A 16,601-nucleotide genomic window follows, 5' to 3' on the forward strand; every position below is an offset into this window, starting at 1 on the left:
TCATGGCGCCTATTGCCGGTCAAAAAAGCTGCTCGACAGTGTGGGGGACAATGTACCGGAGCAGAATATTCACAATGCCCCAGACTTGTTGTGCTGTTGGTTGTTACAACAGACAAGACAGATATTCAAAGAGATCATTCTATGGAATACCAGCTGTAAAGACCAGAAAAGATCAATGGATTTCGGCAATTAAACGTGATGGATGGTGCCCAACCAAATACACACGATTGTTCTCAAATGCGCATTTAAAAAAAGAAAATAAACCGTCGGTCACACAGAGGTTGACCGAAATTCAACATGTGGCAACAACGCGCTTCCGTGTATGGGGGCTGAAGCCCATCCCAGCGGTTTATTTTCTTTTTTTAAATACGCATTGGACTCATTTGAGAACAATGCATATTTAAAACAAAACGTCTGTCATGGAGAAGTTTACTGAAGTTTAACGTGTGGCCACAAAATGCTTCGTGTATGGAGGAGCCGACAGGCTGTCTTTTATTTTTCCCCAATCATAGTTAACGAATGTGAGTTTGTGTAAAACGAGGGGTCATTTATTTAAATATAAGTATTTGAATTGAAAAAAATCTGAGTGGCTCGATTACTATTTATTCTTGATTGATAACAGATCCTACAACTAAGTATTTGTATGCGTCCAGACTTTTCTACGCTTTCAAACTCTTCCCTGTAAATCTCGACGACTTACCAGATACACGTGTAGATCCAATTGTCCAAGACAAGCGGAACGGGATAATAGTCCAATTTATTATCGGCGAAAACATTGACTTCGGCATTGAATATGGGTCCTCTATGCCATGTGTCTCTCATTTTTCCACGTACCTTCATTTATATTCACCTTCTAAATGTTTGAATGGTATCGGAAAAAACTCTGGGTGTCGTGCTATAAGACGTATTTTCGTGTCGTCTCCAACCGACTTAGCATTGAAGAATGGTTTGTTTGACCGGCACTTCCGGCCAGTGACGTGATTTGATGATGTCGGTGCAAAGAGCTTTATAAACCGGATTAGTCTTGCAGCTTTATTCTTTATTTCAGATTGACAGGCATTCTGATCAATGATTTTTAAAAAATGGTCGAGAAACAAGAAATTAAATTAGTACAACAACAACAATACAGTAGTGACTTAAAAGCAAAAAAATATAAGGGGGCGCGTTTTGATTTCAGGGGCATTACATAAACACTATAATTTATTGTAACAGTATTAGGGAAACTAGAGCTTTAAAACTTTTTAATCATGACAGGCCCAAGTATGAGTAATTCAAGTTTATTCCAGGTGTACACTACAGAAATTATTCAGACCCCCTTAAAACAGTCATTCCCCTTCATGACTGATTTATGACTGTCCACGTTGGGATGACCCACAATGCATTGCGTACTTAACATGCCAATAAAACTGTATTATGTTGAGTTAACAGCAAATAATACACTTTTTACAAAGGAAAATCTAAATAGTGTTCTGATAGTGAAATTGTGCATTACTCTACACTTTTATGGGATTGCACCATTGTAGATTCAACAACCACATCCCAATCACTTTTACTATTCACATTCCAACAGGTCTTGTGACCAGCAAAATGCTTGCAAATGGTTGAATAGACCGAGAAAAGTTAGGATACCACAAGTATCTGCTATCTGGTAACTCTGTTGGGATAATGAAGTAGCTTCTTCTCTTTCCTGAAGTGGCTACTACTTCTACTACTCAGAATTCATGGTTGGCATTTCTTATCTTTGTTCCACCCGTAGTAGTTGAGGTGTTCAGAGTTGAAGCAAATAAGAAACGGAAGAGTCAACTCAATATATCACTTGACCTACCACCTGGTGGAACCAGTGGCAATTACAGCACAAACTGGTGGAACCATTTAGCATTTCAGACAAGGTCCAAGTAATGTAGTCATGATGTTGGTATCATTCAAGCAATTCTGTACCAATCTTTGGCGGCATGGATGAGACCGGGGGGCTGTAGTTTGCCCATTCCTGTTCTACACCATCATTGGAGTCCAGCTGTTAGATTATAGTGATTGGACTTGATTAGGAAAGCCACACACCTGTCTCAGACCTTACAGCCCACAGTGCATATCAGAACAAATGATAATCACGAGGTCAAAGGAATCGCCAAAAGCACTCAGAGACAGAATTGTGCAAAGCCACAGATCTGGAAAAGGTTACAAAAAAAATGAAAAAAATCTGCCACACGTAACATTCCCCAGAGCACAGTCTCCTCCATAAAATCTAAATGGAAGACATTTAGGATGACCACAAACCTTCTTAGAGCTGGCCATCTGCCCAAACCAAGCAATCGGGGAAGTGGTGAGTGAGGTAAAGAAGAGCACAAAGAACACTGTGGCTGAGGTCCATAGATTTAGTCAGAAGATGGGATAAAGTTCTCAAAAGTCAACCATCACAGCAGCACATCCCCAGACGTTGCTTAATTGCAGAGAGGCCCGCTGGAAACCTCTCTTCAGTGCTAGACACATGAAAGCCTGCATGAAGTTTGCAAAAAAAGAAAAAAAAGGCAATGACTTCAAGATGGTGAAACATGCTCTGGTCTGCTGAGACCAAGACAGAACTTTTTGGTCTTAATTTGAAGAGGTATGTGGAGTGAAAATGAGGCACTTATCACCTGGCCAATACAGACCCAATAGTAAAAGATGGTTGTAGCAGCATTATGCCGTGGGGTGTTTTTCAGCTGCAGGGACAGTACGACTGATTGCAATCGAAGGAAAGATGAATGGAGCCAAGTACAAGGATATCATGGACTAAACCCTTTTCCAGAGTGCTCGGGACCTCAGACAGGGCCCTAGGTTTACCTTCCAAAAAGACAATAACCCAAAGACCACAGCTGAAATAAAGGAGTGGCTTCAAAACAACACCACGACTGTTCATGAATAGTCCAGTCAGAACCCTGAATCAATTGAGAATCTCTGGAATGACCAGCAATTAGCTGTCTACTGACGTTCACCATCGAACCTGACAGAACTGGAGGGGATATGCAAGAAGGAATTGCAAAGGATCCCCAAATCCAGGTGTGAAAACCTGTTGAACTATTGTCAAAAAGACTCAAAGCTGTATTAGCTCAAAAGGGTGCTCCTACTAAGAACTGACCAAAGGGTTTGGTCTGAATACTTATGGCTGTGTGGTATTTCTTTTTTTTCTTTTCTTTAAATTTGCAAACATTTCAACAATTAAGTTTTTTCTGTCAATATGGGGAGCTGTGTGTACATTAATGTGGGAAAAAATGAACTTAAATTATTTCAGCAAATGGCAGCACTATAATAAAGAGTGAAACATTTAAGGGGGTCTGAATACTTTCCACACCCACTGTTTTACTTACCTGCTGTTCGGTGCTGTAACCAAGTTAGTTGTTGTGAGCAACCTGTACAACAAATCCAGGCGTGCAGCCTTTTGCCCAGCAATCAGTGTTTTACACTTGCATTTCTCCCAACAGTCACAATATGCTGTTGGAGAGGTCCTTTTAAGTCTGGCAAAACACAGCAACAATTTTGTTATCCAACGTGTGGTGTGAATTAAGAGAAGACTAATTTAGGGCAATAAAACACGAGATATCGAAGAAGGCTAAAAGCAGCCATACTCAATACTAACTTGCAGTCATGTCCTTTGTGACACACTCTTGCACACTCAGTGCAGCAGCAAAGAGACTCAAGTAATCCACATGTCCGACACTCAAAGATGTCCTAATACAAAGTGTGAGTCAGAGACGGCTTCTAGTCAACATTCAAGTCATTCAATTATATGCAGAAATCCTGTCCATTGGTTCAGTGTGATGGCTGACCTGATTAATGTGTTCAGCTCCAGTCCAAGTGAAACTGCACGTGTCATTGCAGCAGAGAACATAAAGGGGTGAATCGTCAGGGTTGGTCCCCAGGGGACAAATCATTTCCATGAAAACAGAGTCTGAATCTTCCTTCTCTGCAATGCCTGGGTCACCTACTATGCATTTAATACAATCAAGCACAAAACAACAACAAAGAAAGTATAAGAATTGAAACATTAAGGCAAATAGTGATCAGTAAAATAGGTCACGACGCTCATAATTTACACTACAATAGCTGTAGTTATTTTACTGCTCTGGCAGTAGACAAATGCTGAAAAGTCTGCGGTAGCTTGAAGCAGTAACGAGAAAAACTGGAGTTACCGAGTTGAACACAGTGATGCAAATGATCTCCCTAGCCAAAATTAGCAAACGGATGACAGTAAACAAATAGGGGTAAGTGACTTGACAAAGATTTAATAAGAAAAAAATTAAGTCAGCAACATGATACCAAGCAGTTGGAATCAAATTGTGTATTTTTAGCATTTATAAAAATTATAATGAAGCAGATGCAGGAAGTAAACACATTAGCTGACCTTTGGCCATTTTCTGTGCAGCCTCCAAAACTGTGATCGCTGCAGGGTAAGCTCTCCCACTGACTGCCAGCATGAATGGGGTCATTCCACGTGCATCCCTTTAAAAGAAAATCAAAACCATTGATTGACAGCTAAAAAATATCTGTTAGACAAATTTAAAAAGTATGTATATACAGAACCAAAGAAGTATACTTGGCAGACAGTAGCTCACGTAGATGTGGCCTCAAAACAACACTGTCGCACATCAGCTTCAGGATGAGGTGAGCATTGGCCTTCCTGTCTTTAGATTCAACAACAGATGGCTCCGTGGATGGTCCTGCTAATATTAAGGAGGGGGGAAATACACATTCTAAGACACTGCAACACAGAAGAGGAGACCGAAACTCCACAACACACTGGTATGGAACATAAAACAAAAAAGTGAGCCATTTGATACAATAAATTAAGAACACAGGCTACAATATTTATTGTACAAGAAACACTTTAGAATTGGCCTGGTTGCATAGTTTTGGCATACTAGACTGCCTCGTAGAAAGGTCTGCAAAACCCTTCTTAAATGGAAATTCCGAGTACCAGGAGATAGGAATATCATGTAGAATGTGTGCACAACACTAGGCCTAACTGGCAGAGTTTTCGGTCCTAAAAAGAATCTCATCAGGACATTAAAAAATAATGACATTGGCTAATCACAAGTTTAGTCAGAGTCTCCACACAAATGTTTTTCCAATTACTTTTTAACAAGATTACAAGAGTATTTTGGTCACAGCCAATGGGGTTCAATGCAAGACCCAGGCAAATACAGTGAAACAATCACTTCTGCTGTGTTTCTACTTTACCATGAAGGAACTTAGTGACCTGGTATTGTAGAGGTGCTCGGGCTCTGGCTGGTCCCAGTGGAAGCTGTTGTGAGTGAACCCATAGGTGGTGCTAGAATGAAGTCAATGTCACCATCTGTTAAGTCAAGATGGATAAGACGATGAGCAAAATACTACATTTCACCTCATTCAGAATGTATTGCATCAATTAACATTTGCCTTAAACAGAATACAATGTCAAATGACGCACTCAAACAGCAATATCAATGAACATTTTGACATATATTAATGCAATATAGACTGTGGAAAACACTGATTTTAATCGGATTCTTTTTATCCTCAATGATTCCTTAATGGTTTCTGAATTTCACAAAGCCACCAATCATGCAAGTTCTCCCACTTAGAAAGATATGGGCTGTAATTTCAATCATACAGTGCAGTGAAAAAGTATTCGGCCCCTTTGTGATTTTCATAATATCACAAAAGGTTTCAAATCATCAAACCAATTTTAATATCACTCATAGTTAACCTAAGGAAATACAGAATCCAGTTTTCATATGACAAAAGTATTACAGCAGTAAAAAAATAAATATTAAAACCTCTCTGACCCTCTGTGAAAAAGTACCGTAATTTCTCTATAATGTGTCCTGAAGTACAACTCGCATCTTCAAAGTTGACCTTCCAGAAAACCCTTCTACCAAGGTACAATGCACACCACCAGTTTGCTGCGATCCATATGCTCAAAATATTAAGATTCATCTGTTTTTCTATTTTGCTAGGTATGTACTTTTGTTGTTTGCACTTGTATTTTTTTTTTTTAAATTGTCTGTACAACAATCAATGTTAATCTGTGCACGTGCTGATGTAGCGTTATACTATACATATCGGGACAGGCCACAGGACATGCTTGTCCTGTCCCCTGTAATTGTCAGAACAGAATCCCTCAGCCAAATAAAATAAATGCTCAATGATGGCACAACATTTTATTAATACTGTTGATAACACGTATTACAGTCTTAAATCAATGGCAAACTTCCAAGAGCAAGTTAGGAATCTCAGATTGGCGCACACATTAATATAATAGATGCAAATGTATAAATTTTTTGTTTTGTTTACTTTTTTTTAACCACCCTATGTATCTGTATAGGCGATAGATTGAGCTATAGTACTTCTCGGATATAGCAAGTGTGGTGTAATTGTGATTGTGACGTCAGCAGGGTGCGATGAGACAGGACGATAAGGAAGTGAGCTAGAGAGGTTGACGGGGGAAAAGCAAAATAAATATCACCCATGTTAAAAACTACAGTTGGACACATGTCTATGTTATTCATTAACATGACAGCAAGATCATAACATGGTGTCAGAGTGCCGGTAATATAACTACGGAGTCACGGGGGATCGAACTCACGAAAAAAAAAAAAAACGAAGACAACGAGGAGTCATTCGGTGTTCCAACCATCCAATCGACCAGATGCGTGGCGGAGATTCAAGCAACACGCCAAACTCATGATCACAGGACCGCTTAAAAACAGAGTCTAAGAGAAGTGCAGTTTCCTCCTGCTGTGGATCGCCGATAAAGGACGGGATGGGCGCAAGATAACTGAGTCATGTGAGCACTTTGTGACAGAATTCAAGCTGTTGGTGAAAGACTGTAACTACACAAACAGCGATGAGATGGTCAGAGACCGCATAGTTTTCGCTACCAACTTACCGAGTGTGCGTGAAAAGTTACACAGCCTGGGGCTGGCCCTCACGCTCGGAAAAAGCTATCGGTATAGCCCGCTCCTACGAGTTAGCAAAAGTGCAGCTAAAGGCTATGGCTAGCAACAGCCAAGAGGTTCGCGTTATCCACCGCAAACCTGGAAAGCAAAGTTTCACTGCGGGTGCTAGTTGGCATATTGATAGCCCAAAGACCTCCGTAAAGATGTAAAAAGTGTGGAGGATACCACAGCAAATTAGCTGAATGCCCAGCAAAAGGTAAACAATGTCTGAAGTGTCAGACCCCTTTTGTCTGTCTGTTCTTACAACCATAAGCTACACAATGAAATACCATGATGAAAAGCCATAAGATGCTTATAAGCAAGTCAATATTCACAAAAAGATCACTAAAAAACGTGAGTTTTATTGTAGTTTTGCCATCCAGTGGGTGTCGTAAAATAAAGTCATGTGATTCATCACATCACGTGAAAAGTATTGATTGGATTTAACAGGGTTCAGACTCAGTCTGACCCAAAAAATTTAAGGGCTTTTTAGGGGCATTCTTAGGGGCCGACATGAAAAATTTAGGGCCATCGTGGGAAATCAAGAGTAAGGAAAAAAGACTCACCCAATGGTGCCATCAACCGTTCTTGGTTCATCAAATGTTCCAGTAACTCAGTACCTGTGACAGTGATCACCTGTCGCCCCTTGTGGTAGTTCTCCTTGATATGACCATTGTCAACGTCTTCACATAACAGTATACAGAAAAACTGATTCTAATTACAATTGCAACTATATACACAAATGTCTTCTACTGATGTCTGTCTCAGCACCCCGGTTCTAGCTCCTTGAGCCTATCCAGTGCCTCCTCTCTTTGTTGCTGCAGAGGTGCCAAAGTGGCTTTCTTGTCCTTTGCTCTGCCTCTGAGTGCATTGGCCTCGGTGATAAACCTCAGATTCCTCTTTTCTTCTGCCTCCTCACACAGCCTGTCAGCCTTCTCAATAAGCGTTGATATGTCAGTCTCTATTCTGGCTATTTTGGCTTTGAGGCAGTCGAGATGAAAAGTGGGCAGCGATGCCAAATGGAGCCAGGTACGAAGTCTTCCTTTCCCCACAGTGGTAGTTTTTAGTAATGTCACTGTCTGGGAACATGACTGCAAACACTTTCGAATTATTTTCACAAGATTTGTAACTGTAATGACTGCAGATCACTTTTAAAGTCCACACGATCTCTGCCTTTAACCAGTCCGTCTTCATGTATTGAACTACGTTTATAAAGCCTGACTTCTGGCTGGACAACTGTAGGTGCGCATTAGGGATCGCAACCGGCTATAAATAACCGGTTATAACCGGTTTTTGGGTTTTTTAAAAACCGAAACCGTAATCGGACTTTCGAAATCGGTTAAAATTTCCAATCATTTCTTCCGGTTCCTGTACTCCACATTGGGCTATTTTTTCAACATCATTTCTACTTTTTCAAGTTTCGGTGTTAGAGTAAAGTTGGACTCAAAAGAACATTCAGTTGAATCAAAGAAACATCAAACATGGCATCGAGGTAAGTATGGGAGTAAACTTGTTTTATTGGCAGACATCAAAACACTACTCGCATAACGGGGGGAACTCTGAACTCGTCACTCCGGAAGAGCAACAACAAAAACAGTCTGTGCGGAACCCCGCACCCCAACTCGAGGTCCCGCGGGTGAATTATGTAAACACCACTATGGTACCATTTTTTTGCTACAGCTGTTTGGTTAAAACCGGTTATGAAAGTAAGCGTTTTTTTTGCGATCCCTAGTGCGCATGCACTGCTCGTACCACTGCCTGAAGTTGATGCTTCACTATCTTGATATTTTAGAAACAGATTCATACCAACGGAAGATGAGAGAGTCTTCGCCAAATCAGTGTGTCTCCTTTTTTTCCCGGTGCGACTCCAGCGCTTTGACGCCCATCTTTTCAAGCTGGTAACTCTGCTTGCACAGATGGCAGTAAAACACGTGGCGATCTTTTGGATCTCGACGAACCCAGCTCCCAAACTGCTCACTTTCAACCCAAGCTTCTTGAAAAATGCACTTCCCCATGATACAAGTTGGATCGATGAAAGAACTACGCTACGTCGTAACGAAGACGAAGTGGAACGCCTACTCACGGAAACAAACAATGGAATATCGACAAGATGGCGACTAGTTGTCAACACGGTGACTTCCGTTGACGATTTCCGGCTGATTTGGACGCCAGACGGATCGCTATTTTTTTTTTTTTAATAAAAGATTTTATTTTTTAGGGAAAATTTTGGCGGTAGAGGTCCTCCCTTCGATTTTTTTTTTTTAATTTAAGGCCTTTTTAGGGGCTTGACCAGTTTTCACGGATTTTAAGTACTTTTAGGAGCCCCTAAATGCACCTTCGAAAATTTAGGGGTTTTTAGGGACTTTTAGGGCCGCGTGCGAACCCTGTTTAAATCCGGACTTAATCGCAAGGTCAAGGTATTTTAAATGTTCACATCGGCCAGTCTCAAAGATACCTTTCCTTACTGCACCACAGCACAGGCAGATACTCTGTTTTGCCACCCGAGGTCGTCGCAAGCAGTTCCAAATACTCCCCTTTCAGGCTCTCCCTCCTCTGACATAGTGTGAAGGCTGTTGTTGCGTGCAGACGGTCATTGGGTATAATGGTGTTTTCATACATTGACGACTAGTTGATCAGCAATCCTTTGCAGGCTCAGGTGGTTCGGGATACCTCCTATCTGGAGAGTCTTGTCAGAACCCTTCTCAACACCTGTCCTTGATTGGGAAGATCATGGACACCACTACCACGAGTGCCTGGCAATGCTCTCACGGGTGGGGACTGTTGTTTCTCTTCCCACGCTCTTGCAGCCTGTCAGATAACTGCAGTACGTTATTTTTCTCGCTTTCGGGCAACCTGACTGATTGTATGACTGCGGTGGTCCCGTTGGGCCTGGTGTCATTCCACTGTTTTGCATGGTTGCAGAGTGGCATCATCAAAGGGAGGTCAAGGCGTTGCATATGTGCCTCCTTGCCCTGATCCCTTTGAGCTACAGGGCGTTCTTGTTGGTGGGCATCTCCGAGAGTGCCAGCCTACCACGGTGGGGAGTTGTCTGGCAGCACTACACCACAGGGCGGCACTGATCATTGTATGTATTATTGTATGAGGAGTGGTTCACATGCAACATCTTTGGTATGCAGACCCAAACTGGGCATGTCCAAAGGGAATATTCAATGCTTTCACAGCACCGTCTTCTGAGGGTTATTCAGGATTCAAAGAACTGTACCTACACACGTAACGTCCCTTTTCAGCTTGTATTATGCCATTAAAACAAAATATTTGAATAATGCAAGGACACTGAAAAGGTTGATTGCAGTATTCTAAAAAGGTTGTGAGAGGTAATCCTTTTTCAAGGCTTTTAAATAAAAGGAGTCCTTGGGTTAAAACGAAGCAACGTTCTTCGATCGTTGCTGAGATGGAAAGATTACTTACGTTATGGATTGAGTATCAGAATCAACGTGGGTTTAATATCATCCTAATGTTCATTAAGGGAAAAGGCATGGCGTATTTTCCTAAATTTGAAATAGCAGAAAGGCAAGGACGCTGAGGAGGGACTTATGCTAGCAAGGGTTACCTGCACATATTTTCTTACCAATAGCGAAACACAGCCTCCCCTTCTTCTTTGGCATCTGGTAATGGTAAGCACAAGATCCTTTTTTTTTTTTTTTAGTGTATTTTATTTTTTTTTATACAAAGTACCCACATCCACCCATATTCTGAGCAGTTTATTGTCATGAGGTTTGATGGAGTGCTGGAGCCAATCCCAGCAGTCATCGTAAATTGTGACTTTTAACAGTGAAATCCGATTTATGTGGAAATTCGGGTTATGTTGCCAGTGTAGGAACAGATCTTGGTCGTAGATCGAGAACTCCCTGCTTTTTTTTTTTTTTTTTTTTTTTTTCAAGTCTTCCCAGCCTGGTGCAGGTTTACAATTTTGTTTGTGTGTCCTGTGACAGCTATTTGATTTTGGTCATAGTGGAGTTTGAAGTGTGAGTGAGGTTGTGGACAAGTGTCTCCTACACTGATGAGTTCAAACAAATGCCATTAATACAGGTAAACAAGTGTATAATAGAGGAGCCTCTTGAAGAAGAACCAGTCAGAAAGTTTACTTGTTTGTAGGTGACCAAATGCTCATTTTGCACTATAATTTATTTATAAATTCTTTAAAAATCGGCCTGTGAGTTTCAGGATTTATTTTCCCCTCATTTCTCTCTCATAGGTGACGAGTAATGAAAATTACAGGCATCTCTCATTTTTCAAGTTAGCAAACATACACAATTTGTAGCTGACGATATGTTTTTTTTGTCCCCCTGTAGTTTTTACCAGAGTGGTGAGTTTAGGTTCTGAAGTTTGGGGTGCTTGGATTTAGGGTTAGTTTCAAATAAGCACCAGAAAAACTGATTAATTTGAGTCAACTGTTTTAGGTAACCTACCAGAAGCTTTTAACAGTCCTCTGTTGGAATCCTGGCCCATTCCTCCCTACAGAACTTGTGGAACTGAGTCAGGTTTGTCGATTGCTTTGCTCGCACAAGCCTTTTTCGATCTGCCAACAAATTTTTGATGGGATTCAGATCAGTGCTTTGTGATGGCCACTCCAAGACATTGACTTTGTTATCCTCATGCCATTTTTGAACCATTTTGTCAGTATGCTAAGGTTCACTGTTCATTTGGAAGACCCATTTGCATCCATGTTTTAGCTTCCTGGCTCATGTCTTGAGATATTGCCTTAGTATTTCCATGAAATGTTCTTTCTTCATGATACCATCTATTTTATGAAGCACTACAGTTCCTGCTGCAGGAAAACAGCCCTACAACATGATGCTGACACCTCTATCCTTCACAGTTGGTATGGTCTCCACAGATCTACAAGCTTTCCCACTTTCCCACATGTACAGCTCCATTTTAGTTACATCAGACCAGATCATATGTCTACCAAAGTTAAGAGCTTTGTTTTGGTGTCTTTTTGCAAACTATAATCTGCCTTTTTCATGTTTAATTTGGAGTAATGGCTTCATTCCCAGTGAGTGGCCTTTCAACCCAGTGCAAGTGGAGGACTTGTTTCAGCGTGGATAATGACACTTTCTTACGAGCTTCATCCTGTATCTTTACAAGGTCTTTAGGTTTTGTTCTGAGGTTGAGTCGCACATTTCGGACCAAGTCATATTCATCTGTGGGACAGAGAGCCCATCTCCTTCCTGAGCGGTGTGATGGCTCGACATCTCCATGTTTATACTTATGTATAATTGTTTGAACAGATGAACATGGCACCTTCAAGCATCTCAAAATTGCACCCAAGGACGAGCCAGACATGTGGCGCTCCACGATTGTTTTTCTGATTTCCTGGCTGATTTCTTTTGATTTTCCCAGGATATCAAAAGGGAAGCAGAGTGTTTGAAATACATTAAATACATCCCCAGGTGTGCCTTAAAATAATTCACGTCATTGAACCAGTCAAGAGCTTCCAAAGCCATGGCCTCATCATCTGGGCTTTGCCATCTTCTTTCAAGGCATAGTGTATGTAAACCTTTGACCTTAAAGAAAATATGATAACTTTCGGCTTGTCCCTTTTGGGGTCACCAGAGCGTGTCATCTCGGATGAACGCATATATACGTTTGGCAATTTTTACGCCGTGATAACATTCTTGAAGAAATTCTCTCGCTGTCAATATTGTGGTATTTAACAAAATTTAATAATTTTGATCCAGACCGACCTGAAACAGGAGAGTTTTAGTCTGATTCGCCTTTAGACGGTGAGACAAAAAAAAAAGTGTTTTTGGAGAGAGTCTGGAAACTCCTGGCTTCAACTGTTTACGCAAATGATTAACAGTGGGGAAAAAAAGCTGTCAAATTTTTATTCACTTTTGAGCTTGAACACTGCCTTATACCTTCCTCGTCCTCCCTGACATGCGTGGCAAAAGATCAATTACCAGTTTATGCATGTGTGGTTTTTTTTTTTGTTTTTTTTTTTCTCTGTGATCTGTCCACAGTACCAAAGCACTTCTGACTGGTGAGTTGGCTAGGATAAGATAAATTGTTGACACAGATTCTGGGTCTGTCGGGAGCGCTGGAAAGCCACTCGCAGCTTTGGAGATCACCTGGTCTTGTCTGAAATTAAAATCTTGATCTAAAGATGACAAATTGTTCAAGCCCTACTCACCAGGGTCCATAGGTGGGGGATCAGGGACCCAACTTGGTGGGGCAATAGGTGGTGACACAGGGTCCTGGTGATCGCTTGAGGATGGACCTGACTCATGACGGCCGAGGCCAGCTGCTCTTAGAGAGCGCCGCATCATTTCTCTCAGCCGAAGCCTGAATCCAAGATGAGCAATAAGACATTATTTAACATCATCTAAGTTTCAGACATTATAGAAAAATTCCACATATCAAATCATTTTCATTCATCGTGCATTCTGCTTCTCCTCACAATGGTCGCGGACATGTTGTACCCAATTCCAGCTATCGTCAGGCAAGATATCAAATGAAATGTCTTTTTTTTTTTTTTTTTTCATCTTTTGAACAATTTATCACTTACCCTCTGCTACTGGAGGAGCCGGTCCTATTTCCAGAGCTATTGCTGGAGACCACAGAGATGGCATTTGCAATAGCCTCAACAGCAGATAAGCGCTCAGCAAATGTGTTCCGCTCTGACCTTTCAGCCTCTGAAAGTTAAGAGTTATCAAGCATTAGTATGTGATCCAGAAAAAAAGCAGTCCACTCAGATATATTGGTGATTCAAAGAAGGAAGAAAAAACCTTAGATAATGTTCAGATAATGAATGCTTCCAAATGTCACAATAGGCTATCGCAGGGGTCGAGAACCTTTTAGGTTAAGTGCAATATACGGCAAATATTTTAAAATGTAATTCCAAAACAGCTATACACTATTTTTAAAACTAAATACAAGTGTATTCGTGCGTTTTCATCTTCTCTTCCTTTCGGCTTGTCCCGTTAAAGGTCGCCAGAGCATGTCATATTTTTCTATCTAAGCCTATCTCGTGCATCTTCTTCTCTAACACTCACTGTCCTCATGTCCTCCCTCACAACATCCATCAACCTTTTCTTTGGTCTTCTCAAACAACCACTGTCTTCATGACCTCCCTCAGAACATCCATCAACCTTTTCTTTGGTCTTCCTCTTGCTCTTTTGCCTGGCAGCTCCATCCTCATCACCCTTCTACCAATATACTCACTCTCGCCTCTGAACGTGTCCAAACCATCCAAGTCTGCTCTCTCTAACCTTGTCTCCAAAACATCCAACTTTGGCTGTCCCTCTAATAAGCTAATTTCTAATACTATCCAACCTGTTCAATCCAAGCGAGAACCTCAGCATCTTCATTTCTGCTACCTTCAGTTCTGCTTCCTGTTGTTTCTTCAGTGCCACCGTCTGTAATCCGTACATCATGGCCAGCCTCACCACTGTTTTATAAACTTTGCCCTTCATCCAAGTGGAGACTTTTTTTTCACATATCCAGACACCTTCCGCGAACTGTTCCACCCCGGCTTGAACCCGTTTCTTCACTTCTTGACCACACTCTCCATTGTTCTGTGTTGTTGACCCCAAATATTTGAAGTCATCCACCCTCACCATCTCTTCTCCCTGTAGCTTCACTCCTCCACCCCTCACATTCATGCACATATATTCTGTTTTACTTCAGCTAATCTGTCTTCGTCTACTTTCCAGTGCGTACCTCCATCTTTCTAATTGTTCCAACACCTGCTCCCTGCTTTCACTGCAGATCACAATATCTTCTGCAAACATCATAGTCCAAGGGGATTCCAGTTTCCTCCTGGATATTTTTTCCTCCTATCGGAACACAGAGTGCACAGCACTTTGCTGGGAATGTTCACTTTTTGTATGTGTTCGGTTAGACATGTTGATACCGTTTTCAGTCCTATCTGCACAGTTACACTTTTTTCAAGCCATGCCCGTCTGAAACAGTTTTTGATTCCAGCATCCTTGTCAATTGCCCTCGCTAGATCTTCATCTTTTTTTCCAACACTTTCGCCATCGTAAAACTTTGAACACACCGTCGCTCAGTTCGCGCTAAGACCCACGCGCCATTACTTGGCTAACTAACAAGTTACACTGCGATTTCTGAGAACCGAGAACACATATACATGGCAATGGTGAAACTTGATTAACCACTAACACGATTTCATCGTTATACTGTATAACTCTGTTGTCCAATCGAGTAATCTGCCGCAAACAAGTTTTAATGTTTATGTCGCAAAATGCAAATATTTACACTACCGAGCAAGTTAGAACAGCATATGATAGTCATGCTTGTGCTAGCACTAAGCTGAACTTGCAGCTCGGAGCCCACCACCGAGAGGCAGGCGCACAATACCCTAAAACCCAATCAAAAATCTTTGGAGGGAGCTGAAACTCCGTGTTTCTCAGCGACAGCCCAGAAACCTGCCTGATCTATAGCAGATCTGTGTGTAAAAGTGGGCCAAAATCCCTCCTGCAGTGTGAGCAAAACTGGTGAACAACTACAGGAAACGTTTGACCTCTGTAATTGCAAACAAAGGCTACTGTAGCAAATATAAACATTGGTTTTCTCAGGTGTTCAAATACTTATTTGCAGCTGTATCACACAAATAAATCTTTAATAAATCATACATTGTGATTTCTGGATTTTTCTTTATAGATTATCTCTCTTACAGTGGAGATGCACCTACGATGAAAATTTCGGAATCCCTCCATGATTTCTAAGAGGGACAACTTGCAATATAGCAGGGTATTCAAATACTCATTTTCTTCCCTGTATGTGACGGGAAGTGCGTTCTAAGTTTTCACAATCAGCTGGTCTGCAGGTTTAATTTTTTTCATTTCCCCTCACTCATGTGCACTCGCTAACAATGCTTGCAGACAGAGGCATGTCTTTATGTAAAAAAAAATTCCGGTGGTGGGTGCCACAAAATAAAATTAAAATAAAATAAAATCCATAAAATTTATGGCCAGAATCGCTGACAAAGGGCAGCCTTGACTGAGTCCAACCGGATATGAGGACCAAACCCTGTAACCCGTCGTACAGAGACCAAGCAGCCTGTATCAGGGGGTTCGATACACCATACACCCAAAGGACCCCTCACAGGACTCGCCGAGGGACACGTTCGAACACCTTCTTGAACTCCACAAAACACGCTGGTTGGGCGAACTCCCTACTGAGGGGTGTAGACCTGGTACACCATATTGCTCCACCTGAATCTGAGATTCAACCTCCCGAAGGACCTTCATCTCCAGCAATCCTGAATAGACTTTACCAGCGAGGCCAATGGGTTTGATCTCCCTGTAGTTGGAACACAAACCACTTCTTAAAAAAAAAAAAGGGGGGGGGGGGCCAGCCCAGCGGCCAATCCAGAGGCAATTTCCCCGATGTCTATGTGATGTTGCAGAGGCGTGTCAACCAGGACAGCCTCACAACATTCAGAGCCCTTTCGGAATTTTAGGCGAATGCTATTCACCCCCCAGGGATCTTGCTACCAAGGAGCTTTGTAACCACCTTGGTGAGCTTAACCTCAGAGATAGGAGAGCCCACCTCAGAGAACTCAGACTCTGCTTCCTCATGGGAAGGTGTGTCAGTGGAAATGAAGAATACCACAGATGCATTACTTGCCTTGAGGATGTGAATGAAAAAGTACAGAGAAGG

The 16,601-nt window shown here is 41.7% G+C and overlaps 1 protein-coding gene across 2 annotated transcripts in view; it reads right to left on the bottom strand.

Moving 5' to 3' along the window:
* ubr5 (ubiquitin protein ligase E3 component n-recognin 5) overlaps nt 1-16,601 on the bottom strand; it is a 163,307-nt gene that overhangs the window by 67,372 nt on the left and 79,334 nt on the right. Inside the window, exons 22-29 of one of the 2 annotated variants that reach the window (XM_061818718.1) lie at nt 13,483-13,609; nt 13,108-13,259; nt 5,234-5,329; nt 4,571-4,694; nt 4,379-4,476; nt 3,804-3,958; nt 3,614-3,705; nt 3,345-3,491 (exon numbers count right to left, since the gene is read on the bottom strand). In XM_061818718.1, coding sequence (XP_061674702.1) covers nt 3,345-3,491; nt 3,614-3,705; nt 3,804-3,958; nt 4,379-4,476; nt 4,571-4,694; nt 5,234-5,329; nt 13,108-13,259; nt 13,483-13,609 — 991 coding nt within the window. Of the gene's footprint in view, nt 1-3,344; nt 3,492-3,613; nt 3,706-3,803; nt 3,962-4,378; nt 4,477-4,570; nt 4,695-5,233; nt 5,330-13,107; nt 13,260-13,482; nt 13,610-16,601 lie in introns of both variants that reach the window. The other variant, XM_061818717.1, reaches the window with a different exon arrangement.

This window comes from Syngnathoides biaculeatus, chromosome 5 (genome assembly GCF_019802595.1).
Source record: "Syngnathoides biaculeatus isolate LvHL_M chromosome 5, ASM1980259v1, whole genome shotgun sequence".
NCBI lineage: Eukaryota > Metazoa > Chordata > Actinopteri > Syngnathiformes > Syngnathidae > Syngnathoides > Syngnathoides biaculeatus.